General features: G+C 41.0%; 2 protein-coding genes across 5 annotated transcripts; both read right to left on the reverse strand.

Annotated features, from left to right (window-relative positions):
- Window positions 1-3,206: 3,206 nt before the first annotated feature.
- Window positions 3,207-11,819, reverse strand: mfap3l (microfibril associated protein 3 like). 2 transcript variants are annotated; one of them, XM_028038162.1, is made up of 3 exons: window positions 10,054-11,819; window positions 8,265-8,676; window positions 3,207-4,971 (listed from the first exon to the last, which is right to left on the reverse strand). In XM_028038162.1, the coding sequence occupies exons 2-3, from the start codon at window positions 8,656-8,658 to the stop codon at window positions 4,067-4,069; spliced, it is 1,299 nt and encodes a 432-aa protein (XP_027893963.1). In that variant the 5' UTR covers window positions 8,659-8,676; window positions 10,054-11,819; the 3' UTR covers window positions 3,207-4,066. The 2 variants fall into 2 exon arrangements, with proteins under 2 accessions (XP_027893963.1, XP_027893961.1); XM_028038160.1 differs by having other exon boundaries at window positions 10,116-11,817.
- A 1,781-nt stretch (window positions 11,820-13,600) lies between these two features.
- aadat (aminoadipate aminotransferase) lies at window positions 13,601-22,698 on the reverse strand. 3 transcript variants are annotated; one of them, XM_028038164.1, is made up of 15 exons: window positions 22,542-22,698; window positions 22,407-22,449; window positions 21,936-22,007; window positions 21,463-21,631; window positions 21,202-21,334; window positions 20,723-20,797; window positions 19,649-19,858; window positions 19,476-19,541; window positions 19,286-19,368; window positions 18,253-18,349; window positions 17,276-17,337; window positions 17,098-17,162; window positions 16,137-16,243; window positions 14,160-14,261; window positions 13,601-14,074 (listed from the first exon to the last, which is right to left on the reverse strand). In XM_028038164.1, the coding sequence occupies exons 3-15, from the start codon at window positions 22,000-22,002 to the stop codon at window positions 14,033-14,035; spliced, it is 1,278 nt and encodes a 425-aa protein (XP_027893965.1). In that variant the 5' UTR covers window positions 22,003-22,007; window positions 22,407-22,449; window positions 22,542-22,698; the 3' UTR covers window positions 13,601-14,032. The 3 variants fall into 3 exon arrangements, with proteins under 3 accessions (XP_027893965.1, XP_027893964.1, XP_027893966.1); XM_028038163.1 differs by having other exon boundaries at window positions 22,354-22,449; XM_028038165.1 differs by lacking the exon at window positions 21,936-22,007 and having other exon boundaries at window positions 22,354-22,449.
- Between the last annotated feature and the right edge of the window lie 22 nt (window positions 22,699-22,720).

The raw sequence follows: 22,720 nt of genomic DNA on the forward strand, positions 1-22,720 counted from the left end.
ATCTTGCACGGTAAATATAGAAGTCTGAAATTATTTGATTAAGATTTCAGAGCTTAATGCAGTGCTTTGTAGTATTCCTAGCCCTTAAAATCATTAAATAATACATTTTGTTGGGATCTTATGACAGAGCAGCACATTGTCTAGTAGTTATGAAGTGTAATGAAAATGATACACATTCAATATTTTTGCTTTTTGTTGGTCTGCTGCATGAAATGAGTTTTAAGGTGAAAACGTTTAGCTGTGAAAAGATTGGATTTATTTCCAATAAAGATCTCAATTTTCTAATATTTTTATCATCTGACTACAGAACCTTCACTTGGTTTAGTTCCATTCTCTAAATATTCCTTAATTCACAATTTCTGTTGCCATTTTGACTCCGTTTAATCATCTTTGTTTTAAAATCCATATAAATATCAATACTTCTCATCCAAAGCAATTATTCACTGATTGTGTTTAAAGACAGTCTGTATGAAAATGCATCTCTCAATTATTGTGTTGTAACTCAGATGTAGGATTGCTTTTTAGAGAAATAATTGTAAATGTTTTTGGATGCATTTCTTCACTGGCAATGTTGGTATTTAGGACTAATCTACGTTTTCTCTTTGGGTCAACTCCTTTTAAATATTTTTTATTTGACAGTAATTCTACAGGAAGGGGCAGAAACATGCGGCAAGGAAACCGAGAACAGAGGCATGCTGGGAAAGCCGCATGGGGTCTGTGGGCGCCCACTGCCACGCGACGCCTCCCATTTCCTCTTTTTTGTTTCAAAAAGCATAAAGACAAATATTCCTGGTCCAACAGTGTAAACGGCAATATTTTAGATTCGGAAAACCAAAAATTCTCAAATAATGAAACCAAAAAAAAAATGTCGGTTTCCATAGTTTTTCTAATTGTCCATCTTTTTCTTTGTATCTCTTAGCAGCGTTTCTGTAGGTTTCATTAACTCAAATTTAAACTTAGTACCACTAGGAATTAAATCGAAGACCTGCATCACGACAGAAACATTTTTGCACAGAATGAATTATTGCCCAAAAACCCACCTCAAAACGTTTTATCGCAAAATTTGTTTTTTGTTTTGTTTTTTTTAGAAATTGAAATTAAGTGAATTTATTTTCTAAATTCACTTAATTTAGAAAATTAAGTCTCTCAATGGAGACACAGCTTCTGAGGCCCATTCCTATCGGACGATGTGACGCTTCTGGATAAAGACCCAAGTTTCACTTCAGGATGAAAAAGGAAGATAGATTAGAAACAAAATATCTGCCGTTCGCAGTTAGAGAACTGCATCAAAGAGAGGCATCTCCATAGTAACCATCATGCCTCATCTGAGTACCATCACAAACATAAACGTCTGTTACGCTCTGTTGGAATTTTAACTGGTTAAGTTTGGAAACAGGTCAGGGTTGCCAAACTTGAAGACTTTTAATTCCACTTGTAAAAAAATAATTAAAATGGTATATCAGAATATTTGAAGAAGAAAAAAATCACTAGAAAGAACTAGGAATAGAAGTGCAGAAGGAGATATTTAAGTTTCTTAAGTATTTTGGTCTTGTTAATCAGAAAAAAAACATCCTCTTCTCCTTTCTTCAGATTTAAAACGTCTGAACAAAGAATTAGACAAAGGGGAACATACACAAAAAGAAATAGTGAAAAGTTATTGTCACCATAACCCCCCAAAACAGGCATGTTTTTGTGGAGCATGTGCCAAGTACTCCAGGGCCACGCAATTCAAAATATTTTGGAGGGGGAAAAAAAATCAACTGGCATTGGTCAGTTCTTGTAAATATCCAAACAGTTTAGATGTTTGATTTAATTGACAAAACTTTCTAAAGCTGTTTCTAATATTTTACAGATTGTACCTTAATTGGAGAAGCTGGCAGAGAGATTCACATATTTGCATTTCATATATCATGTTCTTTTTTGAGAAACTATTTTTTTTAATTCAATAAATTAATGACAATGTCCCAATATTATTAACTATTAACCCCGTTTTATAACTTCATGTGCCCACAAACGGCTTGAAACGAGCAGAAATTAAATGAGTTGTGATTCATTTAAATTAAATACTAATTCCTGATCAACACTAAAGTCTGTCCAAACAGAGCACCAATCATAGACAACCTGCAGATGTCTATGATTTTGGTTAACAGGTTTGGCGACAGAAGAAAGCCAGTGGCAAAAACGAACGTGGTCCAGCAAAAACGCCACAAATTTTCACTTACCCATAACAGACGCAAAAAGCTAGCTAGCTAACAAAGTTCGCTGCTAGCTAGCAAAGTTCCCTGCTAGTTAGCAAAGTTCGCTGCTAGCTAGCAAAGTTCGCTGCTAGTTAGCAAAGTTCGCTGCTAACTAGCAAAGTTCGCTGCTAGTTAGCAAAGTTCGCTGCTAGTTAGCAAAGTTCGCTGCTAGTTAGCAAAGTTCACTGCTAGTTAGCAAAGTTCGCTGCTAGCTAGCAAAGTTCGCTGCTAACTAGCAAAGTTCGCTGCTAGCTAGCAAAGTTCGCTGCTAGCTAGCAAAGTTCGCTGCTAGTTAGCAAAGTTCGCTGCTAGCTAGCAAAGTTCGCTGCTAGTTAGCAAAGTTCGCTGCTAGCTAGCAAAGTTCGCTGCTAGCTAGCAAAGTTCGCTGCTAGTTAGCAAAGTTCGCTGCTAGCTAGCAAAGTTCGCTGCTAGTTAGCAAAGTTCGCTGCTAGTTAGCGGTAGCCTCACCTGCCTCGAACCACGATGAACCTGCGCGTGACTCAAAAGTTTGCCAAACAAAAGTCCCACGAGAATATAAAAATAATCTACATGAAATATACAAGATTACATAGTCCTGCCACCACCAAATTTAAGACCTGAAATTAACATAATAAAGGCCAATTAACTTTTTGCTCTACATTTAAGTCTTAGATACATGAATACTTTTTAAGGTTGCGTGGACACCTTGCTAATTCCCTGCAGAGTTGTAGGGAGGTCGGTACCATTAAAATGTTACTAATAATAGCAGTAATAAACTATTGCTACTCTATAGTTGTAATTGGCTGCTGGTACCTGTCTCCTGTAGCCAATGAGGAGGAAGCACACAGCATGTATGGATGACGATGTAGTCATTGCATGATTCAGGAAAGTGTAACTGTCTATTAATAATAAGAGCAGAAAAAATTTCTTAAAAACATACATTTTCAACCCGGTGGGTAGCACAAGCATCATTAATAAGAAAAGTCACCATTCACACAGCCTTGCTTTTTATTTTATCTTAAAGCACAGCACTCTTATTTTATTCCACTACAAAAGAAGAAGAAAAAAAGAGGCATCTGTAGAGCACTGGTGAAAGCAGAACAGCGTGCAGCTCGTCTCGGCCACAGACTGGAGCTTCAGCCCAAGCGACGGAAGAAAACACAAGGAGTCCCAGAACAAGATGTCGGACATCTCAACTGTCCACTTTAACATGCAAGTTTACAGAAAAGCCTCTGCAGACGAAAGATAATGCTAAGATTAGACAGGGAGGTGGATTATAAACCAAAAACACTGAATGAGAGGAGAGTTTAAAGTCCAACCTGCCTAAACTAGACAGACTGGAGGAATCAAACCACAGCACAGTCAGGAATAATACTCTATAATTAAAATTATCTGAAAGAAAACAAACTCCACTCAGAGGTGTGTCTTTAATCAGGACTCCGTATATTCACAGGTCCACCTGGCCTTAAAGCATGTTCCAGTCAGGCTACCCTTTTAGCTTCATCAGTCCAGCATGCAGTTAAGCAGAGCGCCGTGGTAACGCCTGGAGGTGGGTGAGGAAAATTAAAAATTCGAACATTGTAAGAAACTACAAACTGAAGCAAATCCCCCTGTCTCCTCTTTAAATAACAAGACAGCTCCTCATACAATCCTCTGCTTATTACATTATTAATATTACTACCTCCTCTCACGTACATTCAAGCATGAAAATCCAGAGTGAAGAGTGCTTAAAGAGCCTCTGATTGGATGAAATGTGTCAGGAACTTCAGAGATAGAGATGAATAAACAGGTGATTGTTTCATACAGTGTGAGATGCATAGCAGGATGTCAGCGCGCCCCTCGTAGTCCAATCAAACATGGCTTTCGTAAAACACCTGGCAGGGGGGGGTCTCGCTGACTATCTGTTCGGCCGCTGCCTGGCTGCCGATCTCCTCTTCTTGCGCCACCTGTTGCTCCTCCAGAGGCAGAGGGGAGCACGGCGGGGACGGCGAGGGGCAGGGGGAGAGCGACGGCGGCGACGCCTCGTACACGCAGCAGTCCCCGTTGTCGAGCGGAGGGTGCACGGATGCCTGGATGGCGATCTGCTGCGGCTGCTCGTGAACGGACGAGTTGTCCGAGTCGGCGGCCGGCGACTCGCTGCGCTCTCTGTCCCTCACCTGCAGGATGGTGAAGACGTCCCGCACGCCGATGGAGGGGATCCAGCCATACGCGTCGCGCCGCCACTCGGGGGCGTGCCGGATGAAGGTGTGCCTCATCTCCTCCACCCCCACCACCTCCAGGATCTCCTCCATGAAGGTGCGGCAATTCATGATGAGCGGCGGCAGCGGGATGCTGCGGGCCAACTCCTCGATGTAGCGGGCGAACTCCATGGTCTTGAACTGGGTGACCTTGGCCAGCTCCAGCGTCTTGGCCGAGGTGATGATGGGGATCCGCTTGGCGATCTCGAAGGCCTTCTGCAGTTTCTCGGCGCCCTCGGTGCGGAAGAACTCGTTGATGGCCTTCTCTGTCTTCTTCAGGTGGCTGCTCATCATGCAGAGGCGTGTGACGTTCAGGATCATAATGATGGTGAAGGTGACCAGACACACCACCATGTAGTACACGCCCATGTCGCCATTGGTGAAGACCACGCGCAGGGTCACCGTGCCATTGGCGGTGCCATGGACGTTGGTGGACATGCACGTATACTTGCCTCGGTCTGAGAACTCAATGCTGGTGATGTTGAGGACTCCGGTGTCCAGCAGCCACCACTTCCCTCCTGCAGACACACACACACACGACCATGATGGCGTTTTTCTGGCATCATGTTTTTTTTTTTTACATTTTTTCCAGTTGTGTTACAATTGTTCTCTGTTTTTCAAACACATCCTGACCTTAACAATTACTGAATTTCTCATTCAGTAATTTCTGAATGAGAGGCTGACGCTGTTTCGCCTTTCAGCTAGGCTAAATGAGCGCTGTCAAGATGAAACTTAAGAAACTTATCGAGTGTTTATATTTCAAAACAGAACCACTTAAAGTCCATTTTACATCCCAAACAGGACTCTGTTTGGACCATTTCACTTTCCAATTCTGGTTTGGCCTCGTCATCTTTATTCTCGTATCAACTGGCTAAGCCTAAGGATGACCAACGGCGCCCTCTGCTGGATGGCAGATGAACTACAACACTAAAAGAGGTCTAAGAGGACGTTATTCATCATTGGAACTAATTTTAATCTAATAAACAATTAATTGACAATTGATCGAAAGTTAATTAACTGTTTGCATCCTCACTAGGTACATTTAAGGCCTGAGAGCAGCAGAGATGAGGAGAGGCCCGCCATGTTTCCAATATTTAAACACAGCAATACGTTTCATCCCGTAACACTGGGCACTATGCAATCCACATCAGACTATTCAGGGGAAACAGCGCTTTGCAAAAGTATTCACACCCATTATACTTTTTATACCTTTGTTGAAAATTACAACCGCAAACCTCAGACAAAGTAAACCAGATGTTTTAAATGATTTGTGATGTTCAAAACAGTTTCACAATAAAATGGAAACTTGCACACTGCACCTTTCCTATTTTTGTCAAAGGAAAAAAAACTGAAACTACACATTTAATTACATAAAATTCAAATACAATATGTTGAAGTGCGTGTTTATACATGTGATCTTTCTCTCATTTGGAGGAAAGGCCTGCGCTTAATTACACGTGGTTTTGTGAATGTGCATGCAGCAACAAGCAGCCAGCTGCAGTCACTCCACCAGACCAGTTGCTCAAACGAGTATTTGAAAAGACTGAACCATATTGGGCCCGCAGAGCGCTGCCTGTTTGCTTTAGTTCTGGATTGCAGCACGTCAAATCAATGAGCTGCTCGTTTTCACTGATGAGCAGAATGTGAACTGTTGAGCCGCTGAGCAGTTCAAAGGAACAGCTCCAGATCAGTGTTTTCTACTGCAGAGTTGATCAATACCGCTCTGTTAGATGTTAAAGCTACAACCAAACAGTAATGTAGAAAGAAGCCCCCTTAACCAAACAGAACCCACTATTCATTTCGTAAGCTGGTTTTTTTTAAGGAGATTTTAGTTTAATCCAATAGCTGCGCAAAGCAAATCATCTACTGCTCGGCACAACCCAGTCTCCTTCCAACTTCCACTCCTTCAATATTGTCCGTCTCTGTCGTGGGCATTTCATGTCCGCCATCTTAATTCTACTCTGGCTTTGAATGAAAGCCGACTTTGTGGACAGATTTCATCCCACTCGATACATTTTTAAGATTCTGCATCAACAAGTCCTCGTTCCCTCGCAAGCAGCGTGGGAATAGAGTTGGAGAAATATCACAGAGGACTTCTTTAAGACCCGTCCACAAACATCCTGAGCAGACTTCTGTCCTCAGGAAGAGATGAATGAGTTTTCAGGAAAAGCAGCTGGATAACTCTGCTTTCCCACCCATCCGCCTTTTCAGACAAAAAAAATAAAAAGCAGATTTCTAATTTTGTCCCGGCAGTCGACTCACATGAAACCACTGATGTTTTGCCAACTGCTTCTATAATGATTGTAGGGGAAATAACGCACGATTGCAGGAACGACCCAAGCAGCACTAATCAAGAGAATCTAATCCAGAAACAATCTGGGATAAGCGCAGGGGAAGTGAAGCCTTTTTTTTTTTTTTGGAGGAAGTTCTGAGAGTACAGCTGTGGGGGTTTTGGGTTAAAATATTAATAATAACAATGACTCAGCCTCCTACTTCATGCCTCTGATGGCAGGTTACAACAGGTTAGCGCAGGAAAGGCACCGACATAAAAACACTCTTCCTCTGATGCTGAAAACATAATCTCTCTCACATAAAAGAAAATCTTTAATGAATGAATTAGGAACAGTTTCATCTGTTTCTTTCCAATAGAGATGAAAATGTGCCAAATGATGCAGAAAGTAAGAGTAAAATCCCTACTTTACATGAATTACTTCGTCCCAGTCAACATATCTAGCGATGGCAGTCGCTAGGTTGGATATGCTGTCCCAGTCAGCATATCCAACCTATTTTCCCATAGGTGACCGAGCTACAGCATCTACGACCTCTGACCTTCTGAGTGTGGGTTGTTGTGTTTGGGCATAAATAAACAACCCTGATGCACTTGAAGCTGCCTGACAGGAAATTGATTATTTATTTATTTACCTCTAGACCTTCTAAAGAAAGTTTGCGTCTTCAAGCTGTAAATTTTAAAAAATAACTACACAGACGTTTGCTCCAAATTTACCAACAGGAACGGTGTTTAAAATGTCTAACTTATATGTCAAAGAAAATACTGTAAATTCCTTTCAAATAGCTTTTAGATGTTCGTGCTTCCTTTAATTCCATGTTAAGAAGCTCACTGATGCTGAAAGCGCCCACTCTGGAAGAGTTTTAACGAGGTTTCTTGACTGAAAAAGGTTGGATTTTTGAATTTCCGACCCACTGAAGGGCTGATTAAGCTGAAAAATCAACTAATCTCTTGGTGCAGCTCTAAATATAGCAACTTTCTATTAAAAACATAAGATTTAGGTTTCGGCCATAAGTCAATTTTAGCCATTAATTTAATTTTCTACTTTTGAAGACTTAGTTTGTGGAGGAAAATCTGGATTTTTTTAAACTAATGGGTTTAAATAGTTCACAGTGATGTTAGCCCACCCAAGAACTACTACTTTGTTTGACAAGCGCGTTTTACAAATTCAGTTTACCTAACCTTTGAATTTATGTCAACTCACAAAAGGAATGACTGAAATAAAAGCCTGTTTTTAAGATATTTTCTGTCACTTGTAAGTTCTTCCTAAAGGGGGAAAAATTAGATTAAAATCGAAAATCGGTTTTAACTGACAATATTCACCCAGCTTCTTATAAACTGTAATGAGCAATAAAGTCTTGAAATGTAAATATTGTATTTATTGCGTTTGATTGTAATTCCTGAACTCTTCCTCTTATTATGATATTGACTGCAGCATGTCTCAGACCATACAGTAGATTAAAAAAAATTTTAAAAAAAGCTGACCAAAGAACCAAGTTTTGTAGAGAGAGAAGTCTTCCTCACCACTAGCCTGCGTGTCCAGGCGCTCTCCGTGGGAGTTGAACCACTCGACGCTGGGGAACGGGTCTCCGGTGACGTTGCAATCAATCAGCGCAGAGCTCCCCTCCCTGGCAATTATCTGGCTCACTTTAGTGAACACAACTGGAACGAAGCCGCTGCCGTCTGTCACGTTGTTGTTCTCTGTACGGTTCCCATCCGTGTCCACCGATAACGCCCCGGCAGAGCGGGAGGCGATAAGACACGCCAGGACTACGAAGACGGATCCGCCGGTCCAGTGCATTTTTTTGGACTGTTGTGCGACACCCAAGGGGGGAAGATATCGTGTCATTCCTCCTGGGGCTCCATCCTGCCGGCTGGCTATCTCTTGATAGAGGAAGGCAGTTTGGTATCCAGCCATGTGATGTGAAACATCTCACTGTACAGAAAAAAGTATTTGGTAGATATTAAACAGAGAGCATAAAATAACATACGGTAAAACTGACTATGCTTTTTGCACATCTTCAAACAAACATGTTTCCACTTTAATTTAAGAAATTACTTAAGTCACTTCAAGACAAGCAACTCCTCATTATTGTCACCATAAAGGCAACACTAGTCACATTTTGTAAAACTATTCTGGTTTGTTCAACTGTTAGTCAAAAAGCCAAAAAAAAAAAAAAAAAAAATTTCGAAGGATTAAATTTAATCAAGCATATACTTGTCACTATTGTTCTCCATTCTTCTTGGCACAAAACAAATGTTGACCAAATACACATTCTGTTTGTATAAAGCTAAACTGGTGATGTGGCGCATCAAATGATATCTACCAAATAAAAACTTACTAATGGTTCAGGAATTTAAATTTTTGAATGTTATATTCAACTTTTCTTTCCCAGACTTATTCAAACTTGACACATCGAATAAAATCCTATGCTTTTCTAGACTAAGTAGGAATCCTGAATATGCATAAATACGTTTTGTTGAAAGTGAAAATAAGGTGCCATCTTAAGAGAAGTGGCATATAATCACTTTACTTACACATATGTTGTTTTTGCTGTTGAAATTACACAACTGCCAGAGGTTTTCTATTTCCTGTCCGTGTTCAGGCATAGTTATGAGACGAGCTTTGCTTTAAACAGTCTCTGCCTTAATAAACCCCTGTTGTGCATCATTTGTTTTACCAACAAATTACAAAATTATTAACAGTAAAATCAGAAGCATAGCAAAACACAGTTCCATAAGCCCGAAACTAACTTAATATAGAAAAAATATACGTGAAGTATACATCTGTAGTTGTATTATAGTTCCTAAGAAATACCAGAAACGTGGCGTCTTCCTGTTGTGTACCAGCATTAGCAATTGGCTTTGCTTCGTATGAAAACAAAGCCACACGGCCACATAACGGAGCAGTGTGTGGGCGCCGTCTATTTTCCGGGTCGCTGTGTTCAAACACATTCGTCGCTATCTTTGTGTGAGTGAGGAGACAACCAGGTCAGAAAGCAAATGTGCACATCTGGTAGATAAAACATAGCTTAAAGCATTTTTTTTAATTATCCAAATTCAGCGTTGCTACACAGAATAGCATCAGGGCGGTGGGATACGGCTATATGCTGGGCAGCAGTTATATATCATGGCAGTGTGTCGGAGCGAGCTGGCGGTAGCGGCAGCTCCTATCCTCGGCGAAGAGGCGCAGTGTGTGTTTTTATATATACATCGCAGAGATGGTAGTCGCTGCTTAATCAAACGGGGATTTAAATACCAATATAGCTTCGTAACGTTACCCCGAACCGTCATCAGCAAACGGCCGCCTCACCATCGACGGTCGCCGATAAAACAGCCGCAATTTCCGCACAGCCTTGTTTTTTTTTTACTTACATCATGGTCTGAGTGCCATTTGTGCCCCAGTGTTTGGTTGAGAGCCTCCCAGTAGATGGTATGACAGGGAGTTATTCCTGCTCCGGGATCTCCATCCTCCTTCCTGCCGATGCCTGCTGCTGCGGAACCGGAGCGGTGAGAGGGGGAGGGAGGGCGCAGAGCCCCGGCTGCCTGCTCGGGTTGCACTGACGGGAACTGCTGTCGCTACCGGGTACTAACATTTATAATCACACTTAAAACAGGATGAAAATCATAAAGTAGAAGAAAAATAAACCGAAATACAGATTGCCACTACCCACTGCCCCAAATTCTTAGCCACTACTGCAGGATGGGAAAAACCTAAAAAAAAAAAACAATCCTTACAACACTGTTTATATCCACAACACAACGAATCACATCTTATCACAAATAAAAAACTCTCAATAACAATAAATGATAAAATACCTTCACTATCATAGGTAGACAAATCACCTGCTAAAGCTGCCTTTGGTGATGGCTTCTTGAGCCAAAACAGGGCTAGCTGTTGGGCTTTTTACCCAGACATCATTCTCTCTGGTAACTAAATATCTGCACTAAAAGTACAGATCCTGCATTGTTTGTTTTTTTTCTCCTAAAATTCCCTTAGTCAAACATGAAAGCTCATATGTAGATTTTAAAGGAAGAAATGCAATTTTTTTTGGTAGCTTAGAATTACTTTCATCATTTTATGGACTAGAAAATGCAGCTGATTCATCAACTAACTGGTTTATTTGTGGAGATCATGGCTATTTTATAGAGGAAATACCCCATGGGGTTCAACAGAGACCTATACTTGGATATTGAATATATATTGAACACTAGAAATAACCTTTTAGTATCAGATTTTAAAGGCACAGTAACCACCACATTGTCTAGTTTGAAGTAATATATACATTTGGTATCAATATTACCTATAAAAACGGTCAAAATAGCAAATGTGTCAGTGGAAAGTGTTTTGGTTTCACCATCAGTGCCATGTCTAACAACATGATGGTTATCAATGCGATTTGTTTAACATAAACAAATTTTCTCTGTGTTATAACATGAGGAATTGTTTTTATGGGCACAGCCTGCTACTTCCATAAAGCAGCACCATTGAAGGGTAGATGAACAAATTTTCCAACAGTATATTTACTGGTTGTAGTGAGAAATAAACGTCAAGCTTTTTTGTAACTCGTTTGTTTTTAAGTATAATGTCAGGGTTTCCATCCAGGGCTTGTGGCCTGATCTTAGACTGGATGGATACATATTATAGCCACTGCATGAATTAAGTGGGGTATGTGTATGGATTACCCAAGAAAATGTAGTACAAAGACAATAAACAGTATTGACACGAGGGCATTTAATCCTGTGGTGGAGCACTCACCCTGTTCTGCCTATGGCTGCATGTACATGACTTATTGCAACTGCAGCTGGCAAATGGACTGTGGTTAAAAGCCCTTCAAACTGAAAGGCTGCATGATGAACAGGCTCTGAAAGTGGATCGCTGTGTGTCTGGGTAGCAGAAATGACAGCAGGGAAATAAGGCACATTTAAGTCAATATAATCCAGGCTGTTACCTTGTAGCCCAGATGTGGTAAGAGACAGCCTGGAAGCTGTGACAAGTCAAGAAACCAGCCTAGTATACCAAGGATCAAGTCGTAAGAGAGCGGTCAATAGCTAAGATAAAAATGCTCTGGTTATGAAGAGAAGCCAAGGATGTGCTGTGGTGGCGCAGAGGTTAAGCACAACCCACATAAGGAGGCCTTAGTCCTCGACGCAGCTGTCGCAGGTTCGATTCCTGGCCTGGCGACCTTTGCCGCATGTCTTCCCCCTTCTCTCATTACCCACTTTCCTGTCAATTAACTATCAAATAAAGGCCACTAGAACCAATAAAACCTTAAAAAAAGAAGAGAAGCCAGTGTTAAAAACAGTTGTGTCTTTTCATGCATTTGGATCGAGTTTAGGGTTACTGAAGGTTGAATTTGTTCTTTCTCCTCTGCTCTGACCTTTTGTCGTCTCTACTTGGCTGTAAGATACCTGGAGGTACAATTACTCTGTCAGTCAGCAAACATCCACGCCATAAGAACCAAAGCTTTCCTTTGAATTTAACATAAACAAAACTAATGTTGTCTTAAAGCTTCATACGACCTTTCCGGCAGACTTCCATCGATTTATACGACTGTACAGTACATCAAGCAGAAGCTTTCGGTTCAGGACAAAAGGAGGCTTATTTTGTCCACACTCCTGCAGGTGTTGCAACAAGCGTATTTTGTCTCTACCTCTCTGACCCCATTATCTTTCACAGATGAAAGCTCCTGCTGTACTCAAACACTTCAGAGAGCTCAGTCATGCTGTAACACAAGGAGCTACAGCTGAGCACAGCGGGGAGGAAGTCTGTACAGAGGGAAGGAGAGGAGGCAACAGAGGGACCCTGTTGTTCTCGGCAGGGGCTGTTATGTGATCGTCAGTAAAAGATAGATGAATACGAAAAGTGACTCGTTCATTAAGACTCTACTTCAAGTGGTGTCCACTGACACTGCTGCATTCAGAAAAGTCTGCCCCAGAATCGTAGACTACATCCACGAAACCTAATTAGCCACTGACTAGTGTTTCTACAGCTGCTGCCATGCCGTTTCCCGTCTTACATGTAGGCTGGTGTTCTGAAAACTGAATATTACGTGACTCTAAAAGCGTAGCATTCGATTTGCCACATGCTGTAGCTATGCGTGCCCTGTTTGATGCACATCTGTTTTAGAACACAGCACATGCATTGGGATCAGGGGTGTGGAGTTCACAGTGTTGTGCCGCATCAGGATTGGGCATAATCTACAAAAGTAGATCTTGCAGTCAGTTTCAGCTTCCCGTTGAGGTAAGTGAAACCCCATCGGTGCAGACAGTGTGTGCACAGTGTTACTTGAGGTGAACAAATATTATTACCGAGTCACATGTGCGCTATAAGACATGTCAGAGTCACTGCGCTCATGCTACGGCATTGTTGACATGTCTAAAAATGCAGTGTGTCTGCACAAGCCATTGAAAGTTTAGTCAGATACGCTGTGGTGCGGCAGAGGCGTTAAGAAGAAATAATTCTGTTTTGGAGAACGTCACGGTGTTTTGGTTTCCCAGTAGAGGTATGAATATAAAATTATTTAATGATCATTGTTATGGATGATGGCAGACCATGATCTTCGCTACAAAAAAAATCCAAAACTGCTAAGGAAAACACTGAATATGTAACCTGGTGGCTGTGACATTTTTCAGATTGACGTTTTCTTAACATAGAGGAAATCTGACATGTTCTAAGTAGGTGTTAGGATAAATCCAATGACTGATTCATCACAGTGAAGGTGAGATATCAACTACCATTGAGTTACAATCTCGTCATAAAAACCCTATTAAATAATAATAATAACAAAAAGAAAAAGATTAACCCTCATAAATCATCCAAAACTGAGAGACACATTCAAGAAAGACACTGAGACTGATTTATATAGCAGCTTTCTCTTAAGATGTTCGTCCAACAGGATTTGTTGTAGTAGGATGGGTTTAATGAGTTTCTACTGTTCATGTCGGTCACATTCACCTGCTTCCACACGATGACCCAACACGCCACACGCTCAGCTCATGTGAACATGTGATGGATATATTATTCTACTTCTCACTAAAAACTTTGCACTTCTTTTTGTCTCTGACAAAAAAAAAAACCCCAAATGAACCAAAGAAGAGAGAAAGAAAATCTGCAGATATTAAAGAAGTTGATAATTACCTGTATAAAGCTTATTCCCTGCCTTTCCTGCTAGTGAGGATTTTTTAAATTTAACTTTGGCTAAAATCCAACGTGAGGTAATTATTACTTTCACAATTGCACCGAACAATTAAAAAAATCCAACATCTGCACCGAAAGATGGAAGCTCTGGTCACAAACCCTCTTTGATGAGCAGAGAGAGTCTTCTGAAAGCCTGTGGACAGAAATGTGAGAGATGACGTTCAGGATTTTACCAGCATATGTGTGTGTTTTTTTTTCCTCTTTCTTCGTCCGCGTACCTCATCAATCTGCTCTGGTGTGGAGAGGGAAAAGGCCGCTCTGACGTAGGGACACGGGTCGCTGCTGTTGATCATAAACACGCCTCCGGGAACCAGCAGCACCTTCAGGGACGTTTATGAGACCATCAGAACGGCCACAGAGAAAACATGACCCTGAAATCTCATCAATGCTTGTTAAAGCTTTAGGTTTCCTTCATCCCTTGTCTGGAATGGTCTGCCTTGTCACGACTCCAACAAATTACGCAAAATGATGACGATGTGGCCCGTGATATTAACAATTATTTGCCCACCTTGACTTCAAAGTTGTTTTTCAGACTTACATTCACGTTGCAGAGTTAAATATTTGCTTGTTTATCACTAATCCAACTGTCTTCACCGCATTCACCAAGAATATATTAGGTCGTATGTTTTTCTGATAACGTTCAGCCCCAGTTACCTAAGAAACAGCAGTGTGTGAACGTCAACAACACGTGTTTCTCCGTTAAAAGGATTTACAGAGGGAGCGCCACTAGGCTCAGTTTTAGTGCCTTTGTTTATAATATTGACCTCAATGAGCTACCGTCTTTGTGTAAAAATCTTAGCACAGCACTGCATCCTGGAGATCCTGTGTTGTATATTTTACAGGGAAACTGCATCAGTGTGGGTGTCATAAAATTAGGGGAATACAAATTAAGGTTTTTTTTTGTTTTTTAACTTTCAGCCACGACTTTTTAGTCAAAATGCACACAATTTTAAAGGCTTTGAGTGTTACACTGGATTCAGCTGAGAGAAAGAAAGTGAGCGGAAAACTCTTGAGAAAGCTGAGAAAAAGATTTACATTAAATCTTTCAAGCTTTACATTTTACAACTCTTTTATGTTTTTTAGACGTTTTTGTCCTTTTTTCAACATTATTTGTTAGAAAAGGCTGTAAATAAGCGGAATACCCTTCAAACTGACTAATATTCTTATGAACAAACATCTGGCTTTTCTCACCCTAAAAAAACAAAAATATTAAACCCATCACAGCACTTGCAATCTGAAATTTAATTTACTGCTTTGACGGTAAAAACTGTCAGTGCTTTATCGAGACAGATAATTTTGTACTTCATTATATATTTAGGCAGGGGTCTGCCTCAAGCTCCACAAATTGGACTCTTTGGAAAATTGCTTTTAATAATGTAATTAAAAGGAACGGTGTAACATGTGCACTGAATTTCCACAAAGAAGGACACAAAATGTCCCAGTAATATGATTTTAAATCTGATTTTCTAGTAATTAGGTTGGAATATATGTGCTTTTTTTTTTCTTTTTAAAAAAAGAAAAACCATATCCATTGTCTTTTATGTTTATTTTTATTTCAAATCCTAAAAATCGGACTTTTTTATTTTTTATTTTAAACTGACACAAAGTAGATATTTGTCTTAAAAAGTGATATTTTTTCTTTCTAAAAGTCATGTCACATTTGTTGCTCTAATCGAGTTTTATTTGTCTATCCTGAGAGCAAAACGGCTCTTTAGGCTATAAAAGCTGCAGGACGTTGTTCTAAAAACTCAGAGAGAAAAGCAGAAAGCTAGCGGCGACCTAATTAAATTTAAAATTTCAAGTATAAGGTTAACGTATTTATGGCGCATTGCTCCCGATTAAATAAACATACACCTAATTTAATTACCCAGTTACTTGCAGACATTGTGAGGGCTTCATATAGTCAGGATAATGAGTTGAAGGACTCGCTGTGCAGAGACCTTGGAAAAGCCTGACTGCGCCCACTCACGGTTAAACAAAGCCGGTCGGCTGTTCGTCATGAGGGTTTTACACCCAGTGTGTGTGTGTGTGTGGGAGGAAACAATGTGTCGAGTGGCTGCTTCACATAAAAAAACCTACAGCTGCCCTCGTGAAGCTCAGTCTGACATAGACAAATACCTTCAAGGTACCTGTAGTGTGCATGTTAGAGTGCAGCAGATTCCAATTAGGTGGAGTCAAATCAGGTGTGTGCTGACCTCTTTCTCCAACGCTTTCTCCATAATGAGCTGCTGGGTGTCAGCGACGCCCCTCAGCTTCATCCACAGGAACATGCCTGCTGACGGGGCGTGCCACTCGGCCGTGTCTGCAAACAAACAAACAAAAAAAAAAAAACAAAGAGAGAGAGTGTGTGGCCTTCCTGATTTAGTGGGCTTTTTTGCTTTACTGCAACAAATCTGTGCAATAAACTGTAACTGAAATCAGGTTGTTTATCTCCCTGTCGACAGAGATTCGTCAAGATTTCCTCACTCTTGGCGAAGCACGGTGTTGGAAACAGGACGGCTGGTTGCGCTGAACCATCTGGGACGCAATTTATGCCAAAAGTTGGGGAAAAGGCAGAAACTTTGTAAAAAAAAAAAAAAAAAAGTACTCCACAAATATTTCCTTTATGGAAGAGCTGTGTTTGAAGGAGCTCCACGTGAGCCATAATGGGGACAGAAGGTGATCTGGTCGCTTGAGACCAAACCTAAATATTTTGCATACATTCAAAGTTTTGTGAGAGGAGGAAAGGTAAGCGCAAAACATCACCCTGAACTCACCATCCCTACCGTGAGACAAGACGCTGTTGGGATGCTGAGAGGTTCAGAGAGGAACATCATAGGCCTCCCTGTGTCATCGTTAAGCAGTAAATGTCATTTACATCCCATTTTATACCTTAGCATCAACATCCACAACGACTCTTTGAAGATGAGTTACATCGACACAGCATTTAATTTCCCTTTGGGATAAACAGGAATTTGCTGGCAAAGCAAAATGATAATTTTGGGCTTAACTGTATTGCTTTTGTTTGTCAGCAAGGAGATTATTACTAAAGAACAAAACAGAACCTGCTAATCCACAATAAAGATATGTACATGACTAATGATTATGTAAAATTATGCTTCAAACACTTAAGTCGACTCAATGCTGAGTGTTTTTTTCAAGGCAGAGTCCGCTAACCTTTGAGCCACTTGTCAGCGGAGTTTATCATAGCATCGCGCTGCGTCCTGTAGAACTCAATCACCCTGCAAGGTAAGAAGAAACCGCAGTGATTGTCTTATTATTAACTTTGTGCAGCATAACAGGATGTAGCTGTGTCCCAGACGGGTCGGACCGGTAATGCGGGAGAAGATGGTACCTGTCTATGTGCTGGAGGAAGCCATCTTGTCCCCAGCTGTGCAGCAACTGAGACACCATGAGCTGAGAATGGAGGAAAAACATCCGGCTTAAACGACGGGATCACCGCAATATGAACCGTGAGATCATTTGTCCTATTCCAAGACCGTAATTAGGAACAACGTAATTAGGATACAATCATATTGCAAGCCTTTCTTACAGCTTTCTTGTTTCAGCTTATTGGTGTTTATGGGTTTGAGGTGAACAGGACCACTTACAGGCTAAAGCAAGGAAAACAGGCTTCCCCACATTGCTTTTCAGACAACTAAGAAACAAAATCAACATGCAACTTTTTCATTTATTGCTTGGAAATTTTATGTAATTATTTTTGTTGTTGTTGTTGTAGTTGTCTGTGTTTAACTGTGCAATTTTTGTAGCGGCCAGAACAGGCCAGTAATTTTTCAGGAGGATACAGTTAAAGGGGGAAAAAAAAGAAAAAAGGAATAATTTAACTTCACCTATTTCATAAATATATACATATATGTATAAATAAATACATTCATAAATATAAATTATAAATGTATTTATTGGGTTTTACAATGTATGCCTCTCTATGACCTTAACATGCTTCTCTGGAGGGGCCAGTGAGGTAGCCAACATTTTTTACAAAGGGACCATGGCACCGCTTGGCCCCCACTTAGGAGCGCCAGTGGTTGTTGAACATCTTAGCCAGGTCCCCCTTAAAAAATAAGTTTTTTATCTTATTGGTTACAAAAATTATTTTTTAAAAGTTGGAGATGAATGTGCTCTAAAATATATTTCAATTCAGTGTGAAGAAGTTAACCCTCCACCTTTTTTATTTTGCTCTTCGAGGTTGAGAAAGCTGTTGCAATGTTGATGTTGACAATAAATCCGACCCTTCTCTCTTTGTGGATTGATTTCAAAAGTGAGTATTAAAAAAAACAAAAAAAAAACAAGAAGTTTTAAAGCTTCCCTCACTTGTGTGAAGGTGCTGGTGTGCATGGTGGAGGCCTGGATGTGCAGCACGATCCGGTCGACCAGCGGTTTGGGACCCGTGACGAAACCAATCCTCAGGCTGGAAACAAAGAAAACGGACAGAGCAAAGCAATGAAACGCGGCAACATGACGCAGAGGTGGAGCTCTGCTTATGACTTGTAGTGAAAGATTAACTCTGTTAAATCTAACAAGCTTCTCAACCTGAATTCACTTGGCTTGCACAAATTGTGTTTCACCTGGGAGATTTCCAAAAGCTGAGGGTAAATGAATAGTGAAGACGTGACACTGTTTGTTCCGGACAATGGTTACTAAAAAGATTCAGAACATTTATAAAATCCTAAAACTGATAAGAGGGTCCTTGAATAGTGAAACAAAACAATGACAAAAATGACTTCCAGTGTGCTAAAGGGTTATTTCACTGTTTTGTGGCACTGGGACTCACTTAGATTCTTTCTTTTTTTCAAACTGTATAACGCCTGGACTTGTTAAATGACCAATGGCGTTTTTACTAAGCTAAATACAGATTTTCTATATGTGAGCTTCAGTTTTTAAATTCCTAAAAATGATGGATTTAGGGCTTTGACATTTTAGACCCACACGTTCAATTAAAACGTCTAGAAACCAAACAGATATACAAAATGGCCTTTTATTAATTTCTGAACATGCATTCATCAGTAGACCAGACACCACAACACTAATGTGTGAAACGCTATATAATCATGTAATTTTGCATATTAAAAATAAAGGATGTTAAAATAGTATTACTCAATGTGAAAATCAGTGCATGTACTGAGCATTGGTAGAGCTTTGTCCTTTGAAAAATGTAAGACGTACATAAAAGTTTAGAAAATCAAACAGACTTTTCAGACTGTGTAGGAACTTTCCCTCCTAAAAATAAAAACAACAGTCTTGCAGGAAAATCTTGCAGGTAAGGTCCAGACTTTGTTCAGTCAAATCACAACCTGAATTTGTGATTCAGGTTGTGAAGAGATGCAACAAAGAATCAGATGCTCACCCTGATGACAGGATCTTAGAAAAGGAGTCGGTCCGGATGATCCTCCCGTCCACATCCATGGACAGAAAGGTGGGAGCCCACGGCTGCCGCAGGAAGACACACGAGGCGAGTCGGCTTCATTCAGGGATTTGCGACTCATTTTCAGGCAAAAAAAAAAAAGAACAAAAACCACACGCACAAACAAGCTAACCTTTTCAAACTGAAGGAAGTAGTATGGGTCGTCCTCGATGATCAGCATGTCATAGAGCTGAGCCAGCTGTCACAAAACAGCAACAGAAGCATCACTGACTGCTTTCATAAATCTGAGAACAAGATCAAGATGACCGCCGACACACACCGGAGTCTTTGTGTCTGTGGACAAACCTTGTAGACGTCCCTCTTCCTCTCTGCTGTCATGGAGGCGCCGGTGGGGTTCCCTCCGTTTGGGATGGTGTAGAGGATTCTGGGAGCCATGCTGCCGGGCTCGTGCACCTCTGATGGGTCCCAGCGAGACAGGACCTCCTTCAGGGCTTCCGGGATCATGCCGTGTTGATCGCTGGGAACGTTGATGATGTTACAGCCAAGAGGATGGAGCTATAGAGACAAAGGTCATAAGGTTGGAGTAGCTGTATGTTTCCCGACCCGATGAAGAACAAGGTTCTCTCTAGGCCTGTCACAACAACAAATTCTACTGGACGATAAATTGTCCCAGAAGTCACAGCGATAAACGATGCTATAATAATACTGTTGTTTTGAGACCGTTTTCATGGTGATGGCACAATAATGCAATAATGCATTCTCAAAGATCAACAAACTTTAAATTCGAATGAAGATGTGACACTGGAAGACATTTTAGATATTAAAATTAAATAAGCAAAACAACAGAAACAACAAATAAAATGAATTATGACATCTGTAAACAAAATTGTCCTTCACAAAAAATGGCTAGTTGAGACTGAAGACTTTCGTCAGTTTTAGGTAGAAAAAGAGAGAAAGGAGAAAAACGATAAATCATGCAAATGAAAATTATTTAGATTGTTTGAATTTATCATGCCTTCCTTACTGCGACAGGATTAGACCCTGTTACCAAAATTGCATTTCAAAAAATAATAACCATTCAGTTTCGACAAGGAAAAAAAACACAAGTGGCAGGCAGTGCAAACTGCCAGGACTTCAACAATATTAATTTAGTTTGTTTTTAAGGATATTTTTGGCTCTAGGGGCCTTTATTTGACAGCAGGTTTTGAGAGGGGAGGGAAGACATGCAGCAAAGGTCAAAAGGGGCCGGGACTCAAATCCGACGGCTGCATCAAAAACTGAGGCCTCCATAGATGGGTCAGGCACTTTACCACTGCGCCACACAAGGACGATTGTTGCCAAATTGAAATTACTGCGCTCATTTTAATTTATCATGTGATCAATTGATTTATCGCTTAATGTGACAGGCTTAGGACTCACCGCTGCAAGCGTGCCAGAATATGTGGGTGCATCCAGGAGAACGTTGTCTCCGGGGTTAACCAGCATCTCAAATATCTAAGAAAAGGAAAAACACAAATAAGTCAAACATCAGATCAAAAACATTAAAAATGTTTGGCTTGGATGCTTTGTGCTGCCAAAATAACAGAATTTCAGGTGTTGTCAGAGCTTCTAAACATGTCGCACAACTAAAGACAAGCAAGCAAGCAGGAGACTAAACATAAACCTCAACGTCCCTGAAATATTTCATGTCAAAACTTTTTCACAATCAAATTTCCAGAGTTCTCAATTTGTAGGATGGATAGATGGAACATTTAGAAGACTGAATACAGAATAAATGCTGGAAATACTGTACAACAAAAATTTCCCAACATCTAGTCTATCTTCCCCCATTTATCAACAGCAAGAAGACCAAAAACATCAAATTCCACTCTTTTCATGACTGTGGGATGTAACGTTACCTTGCAGAGTCCCTCCTGGCTTCCTGTGGTGACACACATGTCCATCTGCCCGTTCTCCTGGCTGTAGTCGATGGTTGGCGGGTTGTGTAGGTCCTTCTGCAGGTTCTTCATCCATGTCAGCAACTCGGGGATTCTAACATAGGTGGAAACGTAACTTTAGTCATCTGACTGCGCTGCTCAACAGAGAACGATGTAGGAGACTGAAGCTCAGTAAAACTCCATGTACGAGTGGAAAATGTGAGACGGAAGAGTGTGGTTCACCCGTTAGAGGCGGAGTACTGCAGGGCCCTCTTCATCGCGGTCTCGTCAAAGGTGACCGTCTGGCCGTTTTTGACCTGGATGGACGCCGATTGGAAGGGGAAGGTGTTGGGGTTTGGCGCGCCACCGGCCAGAGAGATGAGGGATGGAGGCGACCGCTGCTGCAGCTCAGCTTCATGAGGGAGACAAGCAGAGAAGACACTGAAGCTTCAACTCGTACTGCAAGATCTTGGTACTGAAGCTGTGCTCTGGTAAGTATTCATTCGTCTGTCATACCACGTACGCATAATTTAGGACTAAATAACTTTTGATTGGTGATTGGATGTACGCAATCATGGAATGAATGAGTCGCCCTTGACCCAATCAAATAACAGCACAGTCAGGTTTTAGTACATTAAAGCCTCCTCTAACATGGATCCTTCCCTGTGAGAGTAGCTGGTGTTTGGACAGGTGGTTGTGATGGAGAAGAAACTCACTCAGCAGCCTGATCGGGGAGGGTTTCCTGGCTCCACTGACTGCTGTCAGAAAGCGAGCGTAATTCATGATTCCTGTGAAATTACACAGGCATGAAAACATAAGACACTTTTCCTCTGCAGATGAGAAGTTCAGATCCAGGTTCCACAATAAACGTAGAGAACAGTCTGCTTTGTTTTCGTGAGTTATTGTGTATTTTGCATTCTCAGTAGAACTGAAGAGCAGAGAGAAGAACTATATTTGACATGCTCTGTTTTCAGCATGCGTTCAACTGTGTACACTTAGAGAAAACCAGCTCTAATTGAAGGAACGTATCAAGGAAATAAATCGTGTTGGGTTAAAAACGAGAAACTTGGCTACACATTGGTAGATAGCATACGAAGTTGTTATTACAGCCACGCTCATCTACACATAACTGACCTTAGAGCGTGTCCCGGTGGATTCTGGTTAATGTATTTCTTCAACGTGCATACCTGCAGTGATCAGCGGCTGTGTACCTGAGCTATATTATCCGGGCTGGAAAACAAACACCAACGACAGATTTATGGCCCACACTTCCGCTTGAACAACTACAGCCTTATTCTGTAAAGATGGCTGTTAAGCCTCACCTGGTTGGAAACAATGTTGTGCTTCGGGCGTCGTGTCTGTCAGCTTTCCTTGTTTCGTCCATTAGGGGGCACCAGCGTACCGTTTTCATTGACAGGAAACGGAAATGACCAGAAATACGTCCGTGTTGATAGCTTAGCCCATTTTAGCATAACGTTGCTAATCTGCTACAGTAGATGCT

Source organism: Xiphophorus couchianus, chromosome 14, assembly GCF_001444195.1.
Source record: "Xiphophorus couchianus chromosome 14, X_couchianus-1.0, whole genome shotgun sequence".
NCBI classification, from domain to species: domain Eukaryota; kingdom Metazoa; phylum Chordata; class Actinopteri; order Cyprinodontiformes; family Poeciliidae; genus Xiphophorus; species Xiphophorus couchianus.

Coding starts and splice junctions, on each gene's coding strand:
- aadat (XM_028038164.1), bottom strand. CDS start 22,002: ATGAATTACGCTCGCTTTCTGACAGCAGTCAGTGGAGCCAGGAAACCC. Junction 19,542..19,648: donor GGAAGAGGGACGTCTACAAG/GTTTGTCCACAG, acceptor GTTTTGTGACAG/CTGGCTCAGCTCTATGACAT. Junction 18,350..19,285: donor TCTAAGATCCTGTCATCAGG/GTGAGCATCTGA, acceptor CTTTGTTTCCAG/CCTGAGGATTGGTTTCGTCA.
- mfap3l (XM_028038162.1), bottom strand. CDS start 8,658: ATGGCTGGATACCAAACTGCCTTCCTCTATCAAGAGATAGCCAGCCGG. Junction 4,972..8,264: donor CCTGGACACGCAGGCTAGTG/GTGAGGAAGACT, acceptor GTGTGTCTGCAG/GAGGGAAGTGGTGGCTGCTG.